Below are 26,427 nucleotides of genomic sequence, written 5' to 3' on the forward strand. Positions count from 1 at the left end.
ACTTCATTCTTGATATTACACTTACAGAAATTTCTATGTCTTGTGTATATATTTAGTGTGTTTCAGACTCAGAAAAAGAATTTTTGGTGGTATAAACTTTTCATGGTTAAACTGTGCAGCGGTCTTTTGAGTTTTTTTACAGTTAATTTTATAGCATTTGCTTCTGCTTCAGGTTAGACTTAAGTAATGATCTTGGCTTCGCTGCTATTTCAGTTCTGTCTGTCAGACGCACAAGCCTTGCTCCTGCTGTGGCATACTGAAGTGCTCCACTTCTCAGCTAATTAATGGTTTTCTCCTAACAGCATATGACCACTGGTGTTACGTTGCTGCTCTAAGTCACTTCCAGTAATTACTGCTGCTATGGGAAAGTCTCATACCTGATGTAAAACCTGAATATTCCTCCATTTTCTTAACAAAAGAATGAATTTATTAAATGATATCATGTTCACTATTCTTCTGACTGTGGATTAAAGCGTAATGGCATAACAAAAATGTGTCTTCCAGGCTTTCAGGTTCCTTACAAACAAAACCTGGTCATAAAATCCAAAGCAGCAATCAGATGGCTGGAACCGGGAAGTACTGCTGTGGAGTCCAGCGAGAGGAAACCTACTCCTCAACAGCAGTAGAATATTAACACACTCATAGTAACATTACTAACAGTGACGGCACATTGTGTTGTAGCTTAAATGTGTTTAAAGGAGTCCTGCAATCTCCATGATTCAGCTGCACGCATCAAAGCAGGGCACTTTCCAGTTCATCTGCTTGTACAAAAACACAGCAGTTTTACATAACATGTTTGGTAGAGTACCGGGAGCATCTAAGATATTTCTTCTCCCCTCGCCCCTCCTTGCAGTTTTCTCTGGTGTAATGGTTTCACAAATTGAAACAAAACAAACAAACAAAAAATCCTTCTTAAAATATTCACGCAGCTTACTTCTGTTTTCGGCTAGACAGGGAACAGTCCTCGGTCAGAATATTTTGTCGTCCAGCCAAAAGCACTCACCCCTCTAACAGCATGTGGGTGATGAGAGAATTGGAATTGACATGTCACATCCCAGGTCAGAAAAACACTGCCAAAATCCTCCAGGAAATAATTGAAATTGGAACTTGGTAATTTTGGTAGTGCCTTTTCAAATGATTATTTAGTATTTCTGCTAGTGGGTGGGTATAAGTCCTTGTGTTGTGGAAGGTAGTGACAAAATCCACATTAGCACTGAGTGTGAGCAGGACTTTGAAGTCTCTTAACACTGTCTTCTGTACACTGTATACTTAAAAAAGATATATATATTATATACGTTTTTATACTAGCTGTTTGCTCTTAATTGTTCTTAGATGCTTCTGTTTCTCAAAAACACCTATGGAGGGTAGTTCTTTGAAGAAGAATTTTCTTGTAGCTCAGCCTGTTTCTTAACAGTTGCATTTTAATATACACAGTTCAGTGATTTTACAACAGTAGCAACAACAACAAAAAAAAAAGATCACGCAGCAACCATCTAGTCTGGCGGTCCAAAATAGCTGTACCAAAGCTCCATCAGTACTGTCAAAATTGGTAACATGCAGGCTAAAAGTGTATACGTCTCCTCTTAGTTGTACTATAGTAGCCTTTTGTCTTCTTGCACATTAAATTTAGAACCAGTTTCTGACTGAGTCAGATCACAGCCCAGCGTGTCTAACCAGAAGTCGCTGTGCTCTGAACCAGTTCCCCCCAGCTACAGATTTAGCTTTGAAAGCTGGAAGGGGATGGGAGGTGCAACTGATGGGCAGATTCTGCTGCATGCGGGGAAATCTGAAGGCAGGAAACTTGTCCTCCGATTTGTCATTTTCCTCACAATAGAGCTGCCAGAAAGGAACTTCTTTCTCTAGCAGTTTTACAGAGTTCAGTCACTTTGCGCCTACTTTACAGGTGGCCCAGTGGATCTCAGTCTCCTTCGGTGGGTCCCCCAAGGCTGCCCAGCAAGCCCAGGGCAGAGAGGAGCGCGTTGGTCTGCAGGGGCTGTGATGTGCTCTAGCTGTGACGTTTGAAATGGCTCTCTCTTTAGATGTGGGAGAAATGTCATCAGGCTCCTCACGCTGCAACGCTTGACTCAGGCCTCTCCGTCCCCGACCTAACCCATGCAATTTCCTTAGCAACACTCCTTTAAAGTAAAAGGAAATACAGGAACAATTGGGTTGGATTGTTTGTCTGAGCCACAATGATTTCGATTTGTGTCTTTTTAAAACAGACCCAATTACCAAACTGTGTGGCCTGGCTTTGAAGACACTGCAAGCCATTTAGGTGTGTGTTTTGTCAGCAGGGAGAGGTATAGGTGTTCGCTCCAGGGGTCTGTTCTGGGAAGCTTTCTGGTTGAGTATAGTTTTTTGCTTTTTTTATAGAATAGTTGTGCTGTTACAAAACAGGTTGCTGAACTTGTTCTCTTGTGATGGAAGAAAAGGGATTTGCGCAGTTGATGGACCTTCTGTTAGTGACATTCACCACATGGTGACACTGACACTAACAGCACAGGGTATACAGACGTTGGCGTCAGTGAACAGCAGGCTCTCTAGAAACCACTGTATGAGCTATTCACACATGCACGCATGTGTAAATATGTTTCATAACAAAGGTTTTAGAATTAAAAAGGTAGTTTGGGTTTGAAATTTCCAGTTTGCTTGTAAGTAGTTTGCTTCCAGTCTACCCTGCTGCTGTTGCACATGTCATCAAATCCTGCACTGTCAGTCGGTGACGATTCCTGTGTCTGATGGCAGGGTGTAAGTCCCAGCATGACTTCTTGTGCAGCATCGGCTCAGCTTTTGGTGAGCCTTAGGCAGGTAGGTATTGAATGACAATGCTTTGTCACTGTCTCTTTTGTCTTCATTGTTGATGCAAGGGTGTTGCTTCAGTGTCTATAAATCCTTGTCTCTTGCATTTGTACGACTGGAGGAAACCCGTTTGGATCAAGGCCTAGTCTCCTGCTATCACAGGCAACCACACCATTTCTATAATCTGATCAAACACCACTTTGAAGCAAATTAGATTTGTTCCTTCAAAGGTGCTTTTTTTTCTCCTAGTCTTTAAATGTACGTTCATTCTTTTTGACCCAGATTTAGACATTTTAAAGTTCAAGTTGAAGTCTCGTCTAGTCACAGCAATAGAAAAATGTGCCTCCAGAGAGTCATTCATCTGATGTATTTTAGTTGTCTATTTTACAATGACACCGAATACCCTCTGGAGGTATTAGGCTCTCTCTGCTCGTCAGGGATGGCCTCAGATTCAGACATCCATCTTCGGGACAGCTCTGCTGAGATGGGTTAACCTTCAAATAAAGACAAAAGGAGCTGGTTTAACTAAGTCTGTTGGTCACAGTGCTAAACTACCAAGTTTTGCTCTGTGTAAAACTCTGGGGAGCAATTACAGAAGCCCATCACTGCTCAGGGCAGGGGGAACCTCAGCCACAGGTGTGGTGAGCGGGAGCTGGCGATCGGCAGCTGCGAACAAGGCAGGCAGCCAGCATTGCTCTTGAAATGCATCATGGCATTGCACCTTTCGCAGTGCATGCAAGGTCCATCTTTGCTCCCTTGGTAGATCTGCGCATACTTTGTAAGGGTTCAGTGGCTCCGACACTGCCCTTACAAGGAGCAGGGCAAAGTCCAGCACGCTTTGCAGGAGATGCCGAGCTCTGGGTGCCATTGCTTCAGATGCAGTATGCTTTGCAGTTGCTGGTACGTACACAGCAAATTCTTCTGTAGCTGCATGATTTATTTTAAGAAAAGACCGCACAAACTAGGCTTGTGAATGTTTTTCCTTCAAGGTTTATTATAACTGTGTAAATGGGAGCTGATGTTTTTCACAAGGGCGAGTGATGTTATTTCTGCATGGTTGCTTGTTCCAAATACAGTTTAGCTCGGTAAATTCCCATCCTGCAGTTCACAGGCATTTTACCTTCAAAACACTTTTGATGTTGGACCACAGCTACAGGAAATTAAAAAGTCTAGAACTGCAACCAGCAGGAAGAGCACGGTATGGTGTTGCCTGCAGCAGGTTACTTGCAACAAATTGCTATATGTGGGCCAGTAAAAGTTCACTGCTCTTTTTCTTTCTTTTTTTTTTTCTTCTTCTTTTAAGCCTTTCAAAACCTAGTGATGACTTTGCAGCACACCTTTTCTGATTTTCAAGTCCTGGGTTTATTTAACTGACTTCTCACTACTCAACAACTTTTCACTGCCAAGGAACTCAGCTTATGCTCAAGTGTGGAGAAAAATGAAAAATCTTCATCAGTTTTTCTGACGTGTAAAGTCAGAAAAAAAAATGGATAAGATTAGAGAGTATCTGCAATCTTCATTGCACAATTACTTCTCTAAATGGTTTCACATTAAATTTATGTTGATCAGTCAAATTCCTTACATTTTAAGGTCACAGTGCGTCATTTAGATCTCAGATGATCAACAGTTAGGCTTCAACTGTAATAATACTCTGCGGTAAATGGCAATATTAGCAGAAGAGAAAATACCAAAAGAAGACCAAGGCTTCATTTTTTTCTGTCTAAACTTGCTGTTAGTTGTCTCTGTTTTTTGTTGTTGTTTTGCTTTGTGATTCTTCAGCATGCTGCCTCTGGAGACTTTGTGGTAGTTAAGAAACAAAAAATATGTGATGCTGGGGTGGGAATACAGTAAACCTTAACATTTGCATTTGCAAAAAAGGAGTTTTTCTTTACTAACAGTTTTGTATCTGCAATGCTTGTTCACTCTAACCTCTTTTCCTATCAGCTCTGTTTTCTTAGAAACTTATACTGCTGTATTACCCGTGTTGCTTTAGTATAAGAAAAAACAGATACCTCTTTGCTGGAGAGCTCCTCACCCATTTCCTGCACTGCTCAAGTGCTCCAAATGTCAGCAGGCACATGGGACCCAGCAGCATCTTCTGCCTAAACCCAAAAGGATTTGCTGCTGGGTCTCTTGTGTCTTGCATTAGACCAAAGGAACTGGTTGGTACTTAAGCCTCTTGCTACTCTCCACTTAGGTATTTTAAAGAAAGATTCAGGAAGAGAGGCTGAGAAATGAGACAACCAGGAGGCTAACAGATAAATGTCGACTTTCTTGAGATTCACTGTAGCAGTAATAAAATAAATAAATAAATAAAAATGGGATGCAAAGGTGAAGGATTTGTGCGATTCTGTTATTAACCTCCAGAACTGTGTTTATTTTTCACTCTTAGTGAACTCAAAAATATTCTCCAAGAGTCACACGGTATTGATTATTAAATAGCGTGGCAACTGACATCTGTCACATCAGGCAACAATCCCTACTTGATGTTAGAAATCATAGTGGGAATGTTGTCTTTAGGAGAAATAGCTGCCCTCTTACTTTTGCACAATCAAAGAAGCACTCGCTATGGAAGGTATTTATTATATTTAAGTTATTTTGAATGTGGCTCTGTAAAGTTGTCAGTTTAGGACCATTTTAGTTTAGATGGTGAAGAATGATCAGTCATCTGCAGGTGGAGAAAAAAAAGCCAATTTGAGTGAGTTTGGTTACATTGCATTAAGCTATTAATTTTATCATTCAAAAAGCTGCCACTCAGGAAAAATTTCAGTGGCTGTGAAAAATACTATCATAATGCACTAGAAAGCCAAATGCAGTGGCTTCCCTTCTCCCTTCTATCTCTGGTTTTTATTAACAGACTAAAAAAAAAAAAGTTCTGTAACTTGTTATTACCCATTTTCCCTGGAGTAGTATTATCAAGAAATGTTGTTCCAAGGGAAATAACAGACTAACCATGAGATCCATTTGTAATTTAATGTCAGTCTTAAGGCCATTCTAGGACAGTGTGTGTACAATTACATTGGGGCGTATTGAGCATGTTCAACAGTTAAGAGAAGTAGCGTAAGAGAAAACATTTACTTGGGTAAAATGTGTACATATTCGTGTGTATACATGTGCATAAATCACAGAACCACTGCCAGGCTGTGAATTCAAGCCTCTCTGCAGTCATGCATCCAAAGATGCACCCTCATACCAGCTTCTCAGGGGAGCCTGGATGTCCAAGCTGGAGAGAAAGCTGGCTGATTAACAGTGTTTCCAGTGGCTGGTTGATTATCAACATTAGCCCACCTTCACCACACTAACCCAGTCACACACCTAGCTTCTTTGGGGAAGAGGGGAGTTTGGGATGAGTTTTCTTTTTGTTTTCTTAATCTAATATTAGTGCATAAATACGCAATTTAAAAATTTAAAATGTGTGTATATAAATACAAATGCATACATACATATGTCTGTATAAATGTATATTAAGTTTTCACTGTTAAGTAATATCACAGATAGGAAAAAAAAATTGCCACAACTTGTTTTCACCCAGATGATGCATGATATTAAGTGCATCAGATTATAAAAATGGTTGAAAGAAATAATATAGCCAAGTAACCATTCCTCCATCCTCTTTTAATAAACTAATTCTAGGCAGACATACTAAGTATTGCAAATATTCAAATTATTTTGATAGTGCGTGAAGAATAATATTTCATCTTTAATCATTTTACATGGCTTATATTTGGTATGGAATTTTGTTTTCATATTACAATTTCCTCGTTTCCTTCGTTTTCACCAGGAGACAGAAACAGACGAAGAAGATGTCAGGTGGCTTTCAGTTATTTGCCTCAAAATGAAGATGAACTGGAATTAAAAGTTGGTGACATCATTGAAGTTGTGGGAGAGGTAAGCAGATTTTTAATGGAATATACATGCATGCAGTTCTGGCATATCTTACGCATGCTAAGCTCTTAGATATGATGTGTTTTAAAGACACAATGTAAACCAGATGTTTTTCTTCTCTGGCACACTTACATATCTATTTTGGGTTACTGTTTGGGGGTGAGGGGATGTGGTTGTTTGCTTATGGGTTTTGTAATTTTTTTTTCTCTGTAGCAATTCTGCTTTTACTCAATCAGCTGTTGCTTCTGAGTTCAGTGCAGTGAAAATGCTCAGAGTTTGTGCTATTGAGTTTGTATCTTTAACATCAAAGATGATAGTGGAAAAAGCTCTTCTTAATTTTAGTGAGACAGCCACAGAGAAGAATTACCTTTACTGAGTTTAATGCATTTAAGAGATTTACTTGAAGTCCTCTGGAGTTCAGCCATGACATTCACCTTTTGTCATCTTTGCCTGCAAATTTTAACAATTTCTGTTTAGTGTAATCAATTAAAAAAACTAACAACAAAACAAATTATTTAGAGACTCAAGATGTACTTATTCTGAGTGGAAGTGGATGTGAAAAATGAGTGTACATCCCTAAGAGGGACTGGGAACAAATTATGAAAGTTCAGACAGAGATCCAGAACGATGCTTTGCATGGGCGAATCTTGTTGCAGGATCAAGGAATGTTGTTCATTCTTCATTTTTGTTCCATTAGAGATTTTAGAACTTTGTTGTTGACCTGAATAGCATGAGAACCAAAACTGGAAATGCTAACATGAAGCCTTTAAGTAGATTGCATTTAAAATAATGTAGTCTTTATTTACTTAGCGTTAAAAAGATATAAAAGCTTAGTTTGCTCAAGCATCCAGTGAAAGGTGTGTTTCAACTTGTATCATATATTTGTAGGATTTTTCTTCCTGTGACTCAGCAGTTGATAAGCGAATATTTGTTTGCTTGTCAAGGATATATGATTAGTTTTATTTTTCCTCCATTTGTCACTTAGGAAATAAATTCTGAAAGGATATAAGTTCTACTGCAGTCTTGATGACACCCAGTATTTTATTATGAGAGACTAAGTTATCAAATTCGACTATAAGAAGTTTGTGATTGTTTTTTTTTCCCTTTAACCTAGCTACACACACCAGCTCTGTACATTGTTCTCTTGGAACAAGACCTGATGTGTCACTTGAACTAACCTTATTCTGTCTGTGAGGAGGATTGCAATGTAGGATCTCCAGACAGTAAGATACCTAAGAGCATATTTTGAAGACAATGTAAACACCATGTTATAATGCGCTTCTTGGCAGCACGTGAGACATTTTTGTTATGCAATTTGAAGTGTATTTGACCTCACATGGCTGCACAAGTATCTTCCGTCGGTTGCCCTACTTAAAAGACACTCTTGTGTCTTTCAAGAGTAAAGTAACGGAATAAAAACCACTTCCTCATCTCCAACCTAAGAGTTATGTCTACCTAATGAATCAAATGGTTAAATAATTTAGATGAGACACTGGATTTCTTGCATGAAATGAATCTCTTGTATTCTCTTGTATTCTTACAAATTTGGCCAGCTTAACTACAAATAATGGATTTGTTTAAATCCAAATGAAACTGAAAATGTTTGCGTCAGAACCAAAAGGTGTGGAACTATGAAAGTGAAACCTTTCCCTACTTGCATGTGTGCACTCGTAACTAAGGGCATGCTATATGAAACACAGTTGGATTGCTTTTTACAGATTTGGCAGTCTTAAACTCTTAGTCCTGCCTTGAATTGCTGCTGTTGAAGAAAGCATTGACAACTTGCTGATTCTGAGGTTTCAGAAAACATATCGTCTAGGGCTGCTTCTTTGTTTGACAGTTCTACCAAATATCACACCGGAAATAATTTTGCTGTAGTGTGGAACAGGGTTTGTGGCTAGTTTGAAGTGCTGGCCATAAGTAAATTCTGAAGAATAGCTGACATAGGTGAGGCTGTGCCCACTTTGACCTTAGGAAATACCCTGCCCTGTCAGCTTCTGAAATACAATCTTTGCCTTAGGCAACATCTGCTGTGTTTGTACAATCCAGGACATTGTCTGGCTCTTTTGGGTAGAACTAGATCAGCCAGTGGAAGAGGGAAAATAAAGGAATTTGGAAAAAAAGTTCTCACCACCTGAAGAAGTATTATGTGATTTTTCCATCATGGTTGATACTTAGCAGCTGATGTTGAATGCTTTCTGTTATTCCTTCTTCTTTTGCCCTTGCCACAGTAGTGTTAATTCCTTGAGAAAGTACAGCAGAATTTTTATCTTGAAACAGGAACTGTATTTGATGTAGAAAGTGTAGATGTTGTGCTTAGGGACATGGTTTAGTGGTAGACTTGGCAGTTAATGGTTAGACTTGATGATCTTAGAGGTCTTTCCAGCCTAAATGATTCTGTGGTTCTAAGTTGCACAAACCAGTGTACTTATTTCATTGTTCAGCCTTCTGCTTTTAGATAACGCTGCATAAAAAAACATCGCGTTGAAATATGATTCAGAGTGTTTGTCACAATTCAAAGCTACTTATTTCAACTGACAAATGTATGATGTGAAGGCCTTTTTTTAAAAAAAAGAAGTATCTTGAGTTGTGAAAATGTGTGAAGGTGTTTTCCAAGGGCACAAATCATGCTGTGTTCTCATAAGAAAGTTGTATCAGTTGAATATATTGCTTTTAAATTGACTTAGATGAGTCTTTTCAAATCTCTGTGGATTTCCGTTTATTTGGAAATAAATAAATCCCTGATTTATGGCAAACAAAAACAAATATTGTTTGAATCAAAATAGTGTCTGTGTATCTTTATGCAGTCATTTAGCAAAAGATCTGTTTAAAGTGTCACTTATGGCTGACAACCCATTAGACTTTCCCTGAAAAGCTGGTTCCTGTAGTGAGTGCTGTGCTAATTTGGCTTCATCTTTAAAGAGAAGGATTGTGCTCAGACATTTGTTACAAATGGGATGAAACAAATTTTAGCAGTTAGCGTGTGCGGCTTTTGGAACTGAGATCCCTTAGCGAAGTAAGATCTTCAGACCTAGCAGTGGGAGTTTATCCCTGTTTCCCTTCTCCCCTTTTCCCCTTGAAAGTTGCTGCTTCCAGAAGAGGGTTGGTTGGCAGAAAGGAATGCAGGTCTGCTTCTCAGCTGCCTCCCTTAGTGCCAAGCGTGTTTCCCCAGACCCCCAGTGAAGACGGGTTACAGTCATACCCCACGGTGACATGCTGAGCGTGAGGATGCCTTCCTTTCTTCCAACTTCGCTTCAGGGTGCTATGGAACGCCTGAGGTGTAGGGGCATCTAAAGCTGCTGCTGGTCATTCTTCCTGGGGCCAACAGATGATAAGATACTTTTAGAAAGGGCTTACATGTCTGTGGTAGTCGTAGATACCATTGGAAATTCCTGTTGTGTTAGAAGTGGTTTGGATTTGCACGGTGGATTAGAACAACAGCAAGTGTGGTGGTGTTCTAATTTTCTAAGCGAAGAATTTAATAATTCTTTGAGAGTATTTAAATTGCTGAAAAAACAGCGTGAATTTTGCTTTCAGGGTTTATAATGTGACCAGATAGATAGATATTCTTGAAGGCTGTATGTTCACAGTTCCTTCCTATTTTCTAAATAGAAACTAATTATAATAAGATCAAATAGTCATAACAATAGATAAAAATGTTTGTTGTTAAACTAGAGGTTTTCATTAGTGCAGACTGCTACCCATGAGACATTAATTAGAGATTTAAATTAAAAATGCGTTTGAAACTAACAAGAGAAGCATTTTCATTATTGTTTACGTTCACGTTTAATGTGTGATTGATAGCTTTTTGCTTGTTATTTATTTTCCTAGTTCATTAGTTATAACTCTAATTACAGTTGTCCCAAAATACAACCAGAACTAATTGTCTTATTAAATGCAGATATCTGAATCCCAGTCATCTTTTACCCTTAGACTTCCACAGCATACCAGACAATTAACCTGTAGCATCAGAGTAAGGACATTTGGCATGTCATTCGACGGTGCTGAGCCTGCTAGCATTTGGGATTATTCTGTCATTGTACTACTATATACCTTGTGGCCTCATCCTGCCGAGAAGTGAGTTTTTTGGCAATGTGTAGTGCATGGAGTTAAACTCACAAAGAAGTCTTTGGCTGAGATAGGCTGTAATACCACTGAGCTTATTCTTTGACTTTTAATTAATAGCACCATATATTACATGATAAAATCCTATAAAAAACTCATTTGAAATTATAAAAATGCAGACTCAACTTTTTACAAATCTAGCACTCCTTTTGGGCAAGGCTGTGGACGGGCTTTTTTTGTCAAAACGATATAAAGTGGTTCATCCCATTTCCAAGAACAAGATGAACACCGGGGATTGAGCCGGACTCTCCCTACAGTTAATGTATTTTGACAGCTGGAGAGCTGAAGGGGGAAGTTTTTTAATAGTGACAAGAGACAGTCTGCGCCACAATTTCAGAACCGTATAATACTGCAAGAAAGCAGCTGGCAGTGAATGCTGGGCTTCTAAGTCTCTTGGTTACTGTTCTGTGAAATCTTGTCGTAAGGTGTTTTTCCTCAACCTCTGCCAACAGGCTGTTTGCAAGGACTTCCATGACTACTGCTTCTCCGGGCAGTTCATGTGGTAGGCAGGTCTTCTGTGGGCCTAAGAGTGCAAATACCTGTAACTCTATATTAGGGTCACTCCAGTTCTGTGTGACTGCTTTCTCAGTCCCTCAGATTCTTACTTAGAAAATGATGTTAAACAAACAAACAAACAAACAAACAACAACATAACACACAAAGCATTTTGACATTGAAAAATATCTCAGAGAGATATAAAAATATCTCAGAGTGGAATGCATTATACAAAGTACTTGTGTAGTTTTTAATTCTTCCAATCTGCACCAGAATTGTCAAACAGCTTCTAGCTGTGCTGTAGCAGAACCCCAGGGGCTGGTCAGCATCTCATGGCTATGACCGGTGCTGAATGCAGTCTCAGAACAAGCCATCAAGTGGCACTGTAGGCACCACGTTCAACTGAGGTCTTGTTTCCAAAGTATCTTTTCCCATTGGCTTTGAATATGATATGTTTTTTCACCTCTTGATTTTTTTTAAATTTATTTATTTTTAATTTCCTTTCAGCACACGTATGCTTGTGTCCTTCAAGCTCAAGATCTTCCCTTCAGGACTTATGAAATAAGGAAGGATTTTTTCTTTGCTTTTTGTGCTCTACTTTTCTCTAAGAAAAGGAAATTTTGTTGACCTTGGGCCTCTCTCCTTCCTGTTGCCTGTGTCTGGCACTGCTTTTATTCCTGGGACTGTATTTTAGTTTTAACAGTACAGAAAGACTCTGTTTGTATCCAGGGAGACTTTCTCTCCTGAAAATTTTCCTGACTCAAAGCCTCCCTCCTTTCTAGTAGTAGCTGAGCCATAAGTCATCTATTAGCAGCGCTAAACCCTAATGGGCAAAGTTGAAGGTTGTAGAAAAGCTTGTGGAGCAGGCGAATAGAGAAGTTTATTGGAAACATGCTTGAAGAGCTGAACATTTTAATCATTTAACAATTTACCCTAGTAATTGTATAGCCAGGTGTAAGCAAGTAACTGTACCATTCCTAGATATGCCAGCAAGCAAATGCTGATAGTTGGCCTCAACATTTCCGGTCGGCCTCAACATTTCCAGCTCCTCTTGGTTATCCCACTGGGGACGGGTACCGAGTTCCCTGAAAGGGTGATGAAGGCTTGTAACAAAAAAACAAAACAAAACATTGCACTGCAGGTCAGGTTGATGCACTCTCTGATGTTTCTTTCTTTAAAGGGGGGTGTTTGAGATGATTGTATTGGCCATGAAGAGAAAACCTGAAGTAGTAACATTTCCTCACTTTTGGAGTAACTTAATCTTGGAGTCGTAGTGACCTACTGAAGTGCTTATGTTTTCTTTGGTTGCATTACAGTTGTAGAATAAAACTGCTTTCACAGTTTGAAATAGAACTACTATGTTTGCCTGAAGGCTTGAACTGATGTCATATTATATTCTTTTTTTGTGCTTTAAATGTGGAAATAGGCTGATTTCAAGATATTTTTGTTGATTTCTAAGAAGCTAAATGTCCTAGCATATGTGTACCCTTTGAGTACTTCTTGTTGCATGTCTGAATGTCCCACACACACAATTCTGTGTTATTTTCCTATCCGTCCACTTCCACAGTATTTCCCTCGAACATTTCATTATTTGTTCTTTATATGATTGTTATTATTTATAGGTAGCAGTAGCTGTAACACACACAATTTGATTAAACACTCATTTTCTAATACAGTAAAATAGTTTATTTTGAATGATTTTTATGTGCATTTTTCTTTTATAGTTTCCAAAAAAAGTGCTTACATCAAACAAGGTCTGCTGAATGAGCAACTCAATTAAAAAGATAGTACAAATATTCTTTCTTCATTGAAACTGTAAAAAAGAAAATATCCAAATGATATTGGAAGAACATTTGAGTGTTGCTTAAATATTTTGTAGGTTAAATTTTCCTTTCAGTCCCAAAGGTGAGGCTTCTTAATGGAAAGTGTTTCTCAAGAAGTGATGCACCACTCTCTGGTTGTATTGTCGTTTGTATCTCATTCAATCTTACTCGGTCATTGGATTGCCTATAGCTGTCTGCTGCTGGATCTGTCCCTGCCCCATGTTTGACACCGAGTGTGCTGCAGTCAGGTGCATGTGTTACCTCCTAAATATATGAATTGGACTAACAAAGTGTCTTCAGTCAGGTTCCTGTATGTTGTTGCTCTTCAAATGTGGTGTGACAGCCCTACTGGCAGCCTAGGGGCTTGGCAAGACAAGGACGTGCCATGCCTTCCCAAAAGACATTAAGCAGATATAACACACTGAAAACATTTCTTGAAAATACCTCTGGCTATGGCCCCTTACCATGAGCATGTTGGAAAGATTGTTCTAACTTTAAAACAAAACTTCACATTCAGGCTGAGCTTATCTTGGTGTGCGTGATGTTATGAATAGCAAAACTTCTTTTCAGGTTTAGGGCCACTGAGTACTGAATGAATCCTCCTGTTTAGTTTGGTTCAGTACATGAATGCTGAGCATAAATTAGGAGCTAAATGCATAAATCCTGAAAGCACTTTGTTATAATAGTATAGTAGCAAATTTTATTGAGTGCTTGTACCTCCAGATGGATTACCCCCATGAATAATGGATTTTCATTTGTAAGGTTTTATTGGCTAGGAATTATTGCAACATTTCAAACCGTATGGCAATGGATTGCCCCAATTTGGGATAACTAAATCCTGGGGGTATTTTAGTTTCTTTTTTATTACATGGATTAATCTCTAGCTGGTGTGTTTTGAGGCTGATAAAAGCATCTAGCAAGTAGCTATAGTGCTTAAAAATACTTAGAGTTTTTGATTCTGTTGATGAAAATTTAAATCTTTTGGAGGCATTGTTTGGCCTGTGCCTGTGATGTCTTGCTAACCTTCTGTGTTTTCTTTTGGAAAGAATCTGGTTATGGCTTCAGATTTCTCTGAATTTGTAAAATTATCAAACACAGCATGGTATTTTCACATAACTCACTCTTGTATCAGGTGGAAAACTTAGCAGCTAATGAATGCTGTGAGTATATTTGCATCCAATGTAGATATCTATAGATTTAAGTGCATATGTATTTCTGTATGTGCACATATGGATCCCCACATAAAGAGTGCTAATGTTAACTTACAAGAAAACTGTGAAGTGTTACCCTGGAAGAAGGAAGCAGGAGAAATACTTGAGAGAGAGATGGAGCTGAGTGTGGTATAGGTCACCTTATTTCTGTTAAGTAATCACAACAGCTTGCAAAGCAGAGGTCTTGGGAACTGTGTAATTCCACTGTGCTTAATCTTCTGGTCAGTCAGCTAATGCAGTTACAGTTTAATGTTTAGCTCTAATCAATAGAGCCATCTGGGTATAGTGCATCAGAAAAATTGAAATATGTTATAGTCAAAGAGTCTTGGCCATTTCGTGTATTTTCTGTATAAAGATAAATATATAGATACTTAAAGATATTATTTGTAGAGACTGCAAAGTGTTGTGGATCATACAGTTTGTTTCATTTTTCTCTGTCTTTTTTAGTTGGAGAGAACAAAAACAAACATTAGCATTCAGAGACTTTGAGACTATCATGAAAAACACTTCACTGAAGTCACTGAGTGATTCGTATGCATTGTCTTCTCTGAAGTATCAGCAAGATAATAACCATTATTGCCAAAGTTCTGCCTGACCTCACTGATATTACTGATGCACTGGGGGGGGAAGAGAGAAAATTTGTCATGGACAGATACTGAGATTAAGTGAAAATAGCTGTGGTAGCCTGAACTGCTTTCAAATTTAAACAAAAAATCAACCGAGGAGGACAGGAAATGTGCTAAAAAGGATGGAGATGGAGAAAAAACACAGGAAATACTCTGGCCCTGAAGTAATAACAATTTGCTTTATAATAGAATTGTACTTGTAGCTAAAATGAAAAAAAAAAAGGTAACCGTTCTTCTGTAGTTTGACAAAATTTTTGCTTGTGTTTTATAAAGGTAAAAAACATCTATTTTCTAAGAACTCAACATTTTCACAGACAAATGATATGAAACTTTTTTTTTCAATATTAGTTAGCTAGTAGCATTTAAGTTAAGGGGTTGGTGTGTTTTTTGACAGTAAATGTCAAGACCCTCAACTTGTAACATAACTTCAGGTTTTCATAACTCTTGTTTGAAGGAGGGACAGGGAAGAGGTGGGTCAAGCAGTATTGGAGGCTGATGTATCACAGACTGGTGCTGTCCTTCCCTGTCATTCTTCTGGTGAATGAACAGTGTCTGACAGATGAAAAATATTTATCTGTCAGGGGTGTGTTTAAGCTGATTCATTAGTAAGTCATTTCTTGCTGCCCCATTATAACCTAAAGGCACCTGGTTTCTAAGGGCTGTCATTTCATTGTATGCCACTGCCACTCTATCCTCAATGGGTTATACAGGAGGGAGTTAGTCATTTTTAAATGGTATTTTCTCTTGGGATTCAGCTAGGAAGTGTCTATGCTTTCTGACCATATTATCATTATTTATTTCAGTAGCTCTTTGTAACTCTTCTAGAGTCAAATATGCGTCAATACTGTTTGTTCTGTAGAAATACTGTAGATTTCTTACATTTACATATTAATGATGTGACAACATTCTTAATTTTTAAAATGGAAAAATTCTGGTTTTGCTGGAGAAGGCAGCAATATCCATATGATTTATATTAAGATTGAAATTGAAAGTTCTATAATGTGTAAATCATGTATATTAAGACAGTTATGAGTAGGAGTATAGTGTGCACTGAAAATTTAGTGATTGAACTGATATCCATAAAAACTGCGATGTGGAGACACCTTGCGCTCTCCAGTTGTCCTTTTATCCTTTTATTTAATGTTTGTCCATGATTCTGACTGGACCAGCACTGTTAACATTTACAGATGGGTGCATGCATCTTTTAATTTAGAAAGAAAAAAAAAAAAAAAGAGGAAAAAAGAGAGAAATGCTCCAACGTGGAGCCTCAGCCGTATGCATATACCTGAAATTAATAAAAACTGCTCAAAATCATTACTGGTGTTACTGAAAATCGTGTATATAATGTAACTCTGTAAAGTGTTGCTTATGTTAAACCCTTTTATTTATTAATTTATTTCTGTTCTGATGCAGGTAGAAGAGGGCTGGTGGGAAGGTATACTTAATGGAAAGACGGGCATGTTTCCTTCCAACTTCATAAAGGAACTGTCTGATTCTGACGACGTTGGAACAGCACAGGAAGAACAAGTAAAGCCAAGTAAGGAGAACAATTATTGTTGATGTTCTGGATGTATGTCTGCGTGCTTAGCCAACACACTGAGAGGGTAGTGCATTCTTATCTCTTTCTTGGAAGTGTTTTTGAATGCCTTGTTCTTAATTTATGCTGTGAAAGGGTCAGATGATGGTGCTAAGTGAGTACTGGCAATACTAGTTGGCGATGCTACCTGAGTTAAGACTTGCCCAGCTGCAACAGACCGAGAACACAGAAGGCAATGATGATTACTGGCTTTGTATTTCCAAATGAATTAAGATTTTTTTTGTCTTTAGATGTGGAAACTGAGCAAAGTAACCAAACATTTCCGAAGTGGCTGTGCTTATTTAAATGAGGGATTAAAGTGCCATACCTTCTTTAATGACTCCAGTAGATTTAAGGATTCATAATTATTGGTGTGGGACATGCGGCACTTTTTCCCTCCAGGTGCTGAGCATGTTACTATCACCTCCGTCACCCACTGCCCCAGCAGCCAAAGGGAAAAAGGCCAGAACTGGGACATGGACTTTGTTCTCTCACTTACAGTGGGCCAGTACTGCTGCAGGTGAAAAGCATGTTTGGTAACTAAGTATGCAATAGTATAAGCATGGTAGTGGGTTATCCTATTTATAGCTTCCCTTGAAGAATAACCTGAACCAAAAGTATGCTGTTATATCAAATGGATACTTGTCGGTCTTCATGTTTTTTTCTGTTTTTCAAATAGGTATTCTTGTTACCTCCTAATTCAGTGGTCGATTTGGAATCCTCAGTGAAAAGAAAAAAAATCAATTGTATTGACATATTTTAGGATAATTCCACATTTACCTACCAAATTCTTCCTTTATAGTCTGTTTACTATCTTCAACAGTGCAGATGCTCATTGCTATATAGTATGCTTCTGAGATCTCTGCAACAAATAAAAGTGAAAGGGCTCCCAAGATCTTTGCAAGCTTATTTCAGCTTACCAAAGTTTACCAAAGGCTCTATAGCCCACTCTGCCAGTGAAAGGCAGAAAATTATGCTTCTTTCTTTTAGCTTTTTCTTTTTTTTCCTCTCATTTTTCCACTTAAGGTAACTTTATCTGTATTCCATCCCACAGAAATGAGATTCTGAGAAACCTTGCTTATGCAATGATGAAATATTTTCCTATTGCTTTTGTAATGGAGTTCTTATTCATGCGTAGTATGTGTAGTGGCACTGGAGACCTAGTCACGTGGTCAGTGCTGCTAATGGTGTTCCTTCAAACCTAAATGAAAATTTGTAAAGAAGTTAACGATTTTAGTATGATGGAAAGGGAAGAAGGGCATTAAGTGAAGTTGGGCAATTCTGTAAGACTACAAACTGCTATCTATAACTTGTGTACGTTACCATGAATTTCTTTTGTTATAAGCACAGTGAGTCTTGGAAGAACTAATTGTATAGATGTAGTTTCAGCTCTGGATTCTGTAATGCTTGGTAGTCTATAAATGAAAAAGGTAAGTGATACTGTTAGGGATGGAATGCCCCATTTCTATCCGTATGAATGAATATTTCTTCCCTGGGTAATTTGTTAACAGTTTATTTGTAATGAGCATCCTAAAAATGTCATTTAATAAAAACATACATTGGAGAGCATAACTCTAGCCACAAATTATTAGACTGTTCCATCAACATCCCTAATGGCGTATACTCCGTTCATGCTATCAGTTTTGTGTGCTGGTTTTGACTGCCAGTGGAATCTGTCATTTGTGAGACTTGTATTGAGAAGATACCAGCAACATAGAATACTGGTTTTGTCTCTTTAACTAAATTGAAGATAGCTATAGCTGAGAGATGAGTTTTTTCTCTTTTATTTGAAAGTTAACTATTTGGTGGTGCCTTTGTGGCTAGCTAATATGATGTGTTATTAGGACCTATTTTCTAAACTTATAAAACAGAATTCTGTAAGCCTCTTAAGGAAGAAAAAGAGACTCAGGGAATGCTGAAATTCTTACAGGGGCTTTCCTGCTTTTTTATCTTTATTACTTTTTTTCTGAAAGTAACACCACCAATTTCAGAACTGCATTTTCCTAGCAGAAGTATGGGAAATATGCATTGGCACAATTCTTTCTATATGCTTTATGTAATTTTTATGGGTGTTACACTCTAACACATGGTGCTTTAGGAGGCTATATTCAGGTACTCTGACTATCTGTATTTGAAAATCTCTATAATGAGATAGCAATTTTTTCTGCAAGTTTATATAAATAACAAGGAGTGCTAATCTCATTTCAAGCATCTGTGCTTATTCTTAAAACACAGCAAAATAAAAAACAGGAAACCTCTGGACAATTTGGGCATTAGACCTACATAATGTTCTAGGTAATAATCTCATAAGGGTATACATACATGCATACCTCTAGATCAGCTCCTTCCTCTGTGGATGACAAGACATGAGAGAACATCAAATCTGCAATAACTCCGTTTTATTTCACTGGAAACTTTATTTGAATATGTCTGTGTCACAGGACTTTATAAGGCACAAATCTGGAATATGAATTCTAGATTTTTAAGTTATTTTCTGGGTGAACACTCAGATCCAAGAGCCTGTACACTGAAACAGAAACTTGGGTGGTCAATGAGGTTCTACACAGTTTCTTGAGAGTCCTAAAATGGATTGGGGTATGGCTCTGCAATCTTGAGCAGCAGCCTTAAACTCAGCAACCTAGCCTATAACATGGTTAAGGTAACACTTGGCAAGTTCACTGCAAGACTTGGAATAGTAGCATGGGATCTTTGGAGAAAGCACTATGCAAACATGAGTGTTTTATTTTATTAATACATAAAAATAATTTGTTAGTTAAACTTAATGTTTTAATTACATTTTAATGACCCTCTCCAGAGAGAACCATTTGGAAGCGCAAACATAATTTTTGTTGAGCTCAGCAGAAGCAATACAGATAAGAGAAATAATATAGCTTGGCTTTTTAGGAATAAAGATAAAGAAAACGCATATTCTTCTGTCATTCTGTTATAACCTACAGAGCCCTAATGAGGAAAAAGATGCTGTCTGTTTTTATTATTTTTTAATGTGTGTATGTACATTTTACAGCAGATCAGAGTAAATGGCCAGAAGGAATTGTCTTGGTTTCTTTTCACACTCTGCCATAGAGTAACCTCAGAAATTTCTTCTGAATTAGAAGTCCCTTTTTTCCAGAAGTGGCTAAACATTTCTTAAGACAAATAACAGGACTTAATAGCCCCTTAACTGAAATGGCTGGGAACCTATGATTTCCTGTAGGTTGGTAGATGCTCAGCAGATTAAAAAGTGAGACTGTTACAAGATCAAAAGATCTATCTATCTATCTATCTATCTACACATATTTATTTTAAATATTTGTCCCAGCTGTAAGGTGATTTCCACCTTTTTTTTTTTGTCTTCAAAGACACATTTCAAAATATGAGTAGGGACAGGCTCAAGTACCCTTAGAGTGAATAACAGTTCTTTGTTCTTTAAAGCATCCTCTTAGATTAGAACATTGTTTTTCTCTGAGGGAAGGTTACACAGCAAGAACGGGAAGTATACATTATAATTTTATCACTATATTAAATGGATACATGAATTATAAGGCTGATTATTTTTTGAGATTTCTCAGCTATCTAGTATTAATTTTAAGAATATTTTGTATACTGCATCTTGTCATTACAGTCTGTGGAGAAGCAAGAAAGCTGTCCCATAATCAAACGAATTGCATCTGAGAATCACAACTTATTATTGAGATGATTTCAAAGGCATTTTAGTATGTTCATGGCGATGTCATGGCAGCATTTAAAGGTAGCCTGTTGCATGTTTGTCTCTTCAGAAGTTGCTAGGCCTCATGTTAGGTATCTATTACTTTTAGAAACCTGTTAGTGATGGCTACTGAGGAGTCATGATTGCAGGAGCTAGGACCGGTGATAGACTCAGCAGCTGATGCTTCAGTCAGGCAACTTGGTGTATTTTGTATTCTTAAAGCTTTCTGATATTCATTCCTGTCTCTCTGGTTCTCTTCACTGTCATGAAGCTTAACATGCCTTTCTCTTAGCAATTTCTTAACTGTACCTTGAATGTTTTAATGGCATTCTTTGAATGGTATCTTGTAAAAGCAGGGTGGAAAAGTAGATTTGCAGCATTTTTGCTTCCTCATTATGTAAAAATAAGACAATGAAAACCTTGTGCTGTTAATTAAACTACAGGTACAAAACAAAGAAACAGCTTTTTACAATATATAAATAGGTATAGCTTTTTGTTTTCTGAAAGTCCAACAGAATGACATGCAGGAAAAAATATAATCTACATTTTTGGTACCAGAATGGGTGGATGCTGTATTGAAACAATTCACATGTACTGGCTATTTTGCTATAAAATTTTACTGAACACGTTCATTTTTATGATGGTATACCTAGGTGATCTTGACAGCAAGCTGACATTGATATATTTTCGAGTTTGCCTGTATACCCTGGGTTAACAAAACTAAAAGTGACACCTCAAATGCTCATGCCCTTTGCCTTCACTTGAATTCCATACCATGACTGCCAGAGCATGAGTTGTCTTGCTATCAAAGAAAAAAAAAAAAAAACACCAAGAAATTCATGGTTTTGATAGTGGAAATGTTATCTTAAATATCTAGGATGGGAAGTGTTTTTCTTTTTTCTAAGTTCCTTTTTTTTTTTTTTTTTAAGTTTTTGTGTTTTGTTTTTGTTCATGTGTGCAGAGTTAAAACACCTGATTCAGCCATTGGCTGAAAAACTGCTTTATTCAGCTTTTTTTGTATCCTATTCCTTCAGCAAAGCATTGTTTAAGACTAGGTCCCATGTCCAAAATATTTCTAATAAATCCTCTTGGAAAGATGCAGTATTTTTGATGCTCACAGGATCCTGGTATATTAAAGAAACCTGAGTGTTTCAGTGCCCTCTTTGGATGTCAGCTGTGCTTGTTCACTACATCTGCAACAGGAGTGTTGAGCCACTGTGAGTACGTCATTGCAGTACTGATTTTTTTCAGGCTTTCCGTGCGCTCCATGAGGGGGCTGAATAAGACAGACAAATCATTTAATTTGCAAGTTATGCATCTTGATGGACAACAGACAAAACCTAAGAAAAAATGCATTCTGTTGGACAGTGTAAAGAACAGCTTTAGCAAAATCATGAGATTCTCTTATCTGACATACATGCAGTAAGAATATTTTAACTTCATGTAAAATCAGATACTTTTGTTAATATTCTCGTTGTTTTGCTAATGAGTCTTAAAAAATGTTAGTGACTGAAAATACAGATTAAAACCTCTTCCTCTCCCTTCTTTTTACCATCATTCGATCTCTTCACCCCCACCCCACCCCTTCTCTTTTTTCCCCCTCTTTCCTTCTCTTCCCTGCTGTCAGGAAAATCTGCCTTTGAAGGGACAATTCTGTACAGAGTGGCACCGGCAAAGATTGACAGCTACAGACGCTATAACAGTGAGTGTGTTTCAAAATCAACAAGCAATAGCTTCAGTCCTCAGTACTTGTTTGATTTATCTACACTTGTAAAGTGTGCCACTGCTACTCACTTACAGCTACTCTACATGCATATATATCTGTCTGTAAGCTAAAGTCGGTTTGCTGCTGATGAACTGCCTAGCCTTAATGCAATGAGAATGCACTCGGTCCTTCTGTGCATGTATATGTTATATGTCTGTATAATGTATGTGCGTAAGCCCACAATAAACTGTAAATTACATTGGATGTTTGGGTTTGCTATGGGTTGAAATGACGACCATTTAGTCCCATCAATTTTGCCACCTGAAACATGAAGGCTATTGATAATAACCGCAAATCTTTGAATTAAATTTCCATCTGCTCTAAAACTGAAGTTCTCATTATAATTGCTGAATTCATTAAGTATGCTGTGCTTTCCTTAAGAACAACGTGGCTTTTGTTTTGTTTTGTATTAATTTCACTGCATGCTCTTCTTTTGGCATTCTGTCTTTGACAGCTATTACTCACAGCATTTTGGTTGATAGGTTTTTCTGCCAAGGAAATAGGTAAAAGATATAAAGCTCCTTTCATTTCATGTTCAGGTTTTTGCCTTCTGCGTTTTGGAAGCATGGAACATATGCTGCTTTTCATATGCTTTTACTACCCTGTTAATACAGAAGAAGAGAGGATAGTGGTATCAGATGCAAGACTGAGGAAGCAAGGAAGATGGAAATCTGTCCTTCCACCTGCTTCTCATCCAGAAATCTAGCAGAAAGAGATCCTACTGAGTCACATTCAGTGTGACTAAGTACAAAGCGTTCAGTCCTGTCCTCCGGTGAACAGGATGTTGTGCTAACTTTGGCATCTGATTTTATCTCAGCCAGCTTTCTCTCCAGAATACCCAAGCTGTGCTGCCCTTCCTTCTACTCTCAGGGTGGGGGCGTTTGCTTTCCTACCTCTGTGGAATTATGTCTTAGCATATTCACAGCAAAGGATGAAGCAGGAGAAGTGGTAGTCTTCTATGCTGATAACTTGCACTTGCACTTTTGTTGTTGTTGTTTGAGCAGAAATCAAAGTTTCATCTATGTGTGCAGCTCTGAGTATTTCCCCTTGGAAAATGATCTCCCTGTCTACCAGAATTCACCTCTTCTCTGAGCTCTTCTCGAGCTTCAGACCAAGCTCTTGCTTTGGCTGGAGCAGACCAACATGGCTTCACATTTTTCTACTGCATCTCACCTTAGAGCCTTCTTAACTGCCTTACTCAGAATGTGTGCTTCTTGCCGAATTCTTAGACCATCGTGTTTTCAATCACCTCTGTTTTTGATGATGCATCCACCTATCTGATGAGGCTAACACAGATTTACAGACTGACTCCCTGATGCGTGTGACTTCAGATTTCAAAATCTAGCTTCAGATCAGATACAACATCTGCCTTTGGAGCCTTAATTTCACAGCAGTACACTTTCTGGGCAGTGTTGCCCTAATGATACCTTTCAGAGTTTTCTGGAAACTTGCTCTCCATGCCCTGCCTATTCTTTATTAACTGTCAAATGGCCTTCCCTCTTTTCTCCAGTTATATAGGCAGAGCCTAAGTAAAACCAGGAAGAACTCAATCACCTTTCCAGTTGTGCTAGAGCTCTGCATTTAGTTCTCCTTGATAACAATACTCGCCCGTGATCATGCCATGTTGCACAAAATAAATTTCAACAAACGTTTCAAAGCACGCATGGTTGGATAGGTATCTACAGGCATTCTTAATAACTAGCTGCAAGAAGACAGCCCACAGTAGATGTCTCCCATAGCCCAGGACAAACACCCCTATGAACTTTGTTTTCCAAGCTGCCCAAAGGTGTCATGTTTGATACTACCTCCCTTGGCATTTGGTTGAGACTTGCACTTGTTCTCATGCTACCGAGGTGTCTTGCTTTCCCTGTAAAGCTGCATCTAAGAAGGCCAGACGTCCAGCTACCTTTGCAGCCTGTTTGTCACTTACTGGGTTAAATCTGGGACTGAAACGGGTGGTAGACAAAATCAGATCATCTGGGAAAGTGTTAAGCAAAGTGAGAGTTGGCATCGTTACTGTCAGAGATGTTATCTCCTGACTAACATGCAGAGAGGAGGTTTCATTATTCTTCCTGTTGCATCTGTTGGCAGCTCTCTTCCTGCATACTAATTTTCTTCCACAGCAGGCCTACTGAAGGTGTGGCCAGCCTGTTCCATTTTGTACCTCATCTGTGGCCCTTATTTTTAGGCAGATACCTGTGTGCTTATGTTTCCAGTCAAAATTGTTTGGAGACATTCCACAGGATTGTTTTCATTTGGGACCGTGGGTTTCAAACAGCCCACAGCTTCTCCGATGTCAGGTTTCTGATTGCTCCATAAGCTAAGCACAAGTCAATTCATAGCTTCAGATTCCTTATGCCCAAAGGGTGCTTCGATTCGCCTGTATTGCATTGCATGAAGCGTTGCTCAACTTCTGAAGCAAGCTTCAGAAGAAAAATGCTTTTACTTTACAAACATGTGCGTAGTGCTAAAATAATTTCATTTTGAAAGCCATTTTGCAGCTGCTATGTTTAAAAGAAATTTTCTTTCTTAACCAAGGCCTGGAATAACTAAATGCTGTCAAATTAGTTTGTAGCTGCTTCTAGAGATACTTTTCCCTGAAATATGCAAGACTGTCTCCTGCATAAGCAGCCAGCATTGCCTTCACATGCTGACATGGCTTTTTCAGTCATTAGGATGCCAAACTCCACTCGGCAATAGCTCTATCTCCTTTGGTATTCTGCTCATTAACCTGCTGTCAGAAAATTTTTGCTGCTGTGTATGCTGGGTGAACACTCAACAACAACAAATTACTTACTTGTCATTTTGCTGATCACAGCCCTCTTTCCTCTCATCCTAGAACTTTCCTGCATCTTGGATTTCTAAGGTTTTTTATTTTTTATTTTATTTTTACTGGTCTAATTTCTCTTTCTTCCTTCGCTTTCTTTTCCTTTGAAAATGCTACAACCGAGGAACAGGGCAGATTCAATGCCTGACTTGACAAATACTTGCTTCTCTTTCCTTATACATGGACCCACAATGCTGTCAGTAATAGATACTAGATATAATGGAAGAAAATGAGACAGGATCGTTGAAACAGAAGTATTCGTGAGTATCCTTAATTGTGTTTTCTATTGCTCCACCACATTATTTTTTTTCCTAATCCTTGAGGAACAGTGTCTGGTCAGAGTTCAAAGAAATCAATATGGTTGACGTATTTGTGGTATTATTAACTCCTTTTAAGAATGTCTGAATGTGAGCAAAGTTAAATGAGAAACCAGAACGTGGGTTTGAACAGTTCTGAAGAGGACAGTTAAAAATTTTATTTCAGCTTCTAACTTGCTTACAAAGAATACCATATAATAAATACACAGCTGCTACAATGAAAAATAACATCTGCCAAAGAACAATGCTAAAAAATGGGCGAGAGAAAAATTTTTGATTAAGAATAAGCATCCTATTTTCTGGAGAACAAATGTACAGATGGCAAGCGATTGGGGGTGGTGAGTAGAAGAATTATGTTGCATTAAAACCTTCCAAAGATTTGGGCTCCCATCAGCAAGTGGTTTTCCATGAGTCTCACTAAAGATCGGTTTTTGGTGAGTGGCAGGGAAAGAATCCTTTTGGCTGTGGTTGCTTATCTGTTATTTCACATACAATAACATATTCCTGTACTTGGTGAGAACACGGGTGATGACAAAACAGTTCCAAAATGAAGAAGGCGACAGTACAGCTGTAAAACTCCTGAATCAGTGGCTGTTTCTGTTTGCTCTTACAGTACTCAGGGAAATGGCTGGGGATGAGGTGAAGCCACCGATTTCCTCATTGATGGCTCCGTGTTCATGCTGCAGAAGATGCTTGTACTGCATTGTCCATAATGCATGCTGCTGTGTGGTGCAGGACACTGCTCCCCTTTTCCCTGCATGATATTTTGTGAAAGTATAAAAAACTTGGGGCTGTATGTTACATGGCAAGAAATGTGTTATGGAAGATGAACGTTGTGAAAGGAAATGACAAAATGTTTAGAATACAAGGTTACATTTCTTCAAGGAGCATAACCAAGAAGAACAAATAATGACTAATGTTGAGATAGTCTGCATCAACCATTTGTACACGTATAATCACTTGGTTAAGAAGCATAAATTTTTTTTCCAAGTGTGAATTTATTAACCTTTAATTTATGAAGGAGCAATGCAGCTTTGTTTTACAGTCATTTTAAAAATCAATCTTCCTTTTCTGTTTTTGCTTTCCTTAATTGACACTACAGAACATTGTTAAGAATGTCTTCAGCAAAAAACAGGACTTTCATAGAAAACAAGCTCAAGATAAGTACCTGATAGGCTGTATCTATGCGTTCTGCCTTTGCCTCTATGTGAGGAAAAGGAAGAAAGACGCTTCCTGTTTCATCTACTGCAGTTGCCATCTATGGCTTCACCT

The 26,427-nt window shown here is 38.2% G+C and overlaps 1 protein-coding gene across 6 annotated transcripts in view; it reads left to right on the forward strand.

Annotated features, from left to right (window-relative positions):
• Positions 1-26,427, forward strand: part of SH3KBP1 (SH3 domain containing kinase binding protein 1) — a 255,788-nt gene that overhangs the window by 137,935 nt on the left and 91,426 nt on the right. For 4 of the 6 annotated variants that reach the window (XM_083850240.1, XM_083850242.1, XM_083850243.1 and 1 more), the window contains 3 exons: positions 6,581-6,687; positions 16,378-16,501; positions 21,874-21,948. In XM_083850240.1, coding sequence (XP_083706366.1) covers positions 6,581-6,687; positions 16,378-16,501; positions 21,874-21,948 — 306 coding nt within the window. The remainder of the gene's footprint in view (positions 1-6,580; positions 6,688-16,377; positions 16,502-21,873; positions 21,949-26,427) is intronic. The other 2 variants (XM_083850241.1, XM_083850245.1) reach the window with 1 other exon arrangement.

Source organism: Anser anser (assembly GCF_964211835.1).
Source record: "Anser anser genome assembly, chromosome: 1".
Taxonomy (NCBI): Eukaryota; Metazoa; Chordata; class Aves; order Anseriformes; family Anatidae; genus Anser; species Anser anser.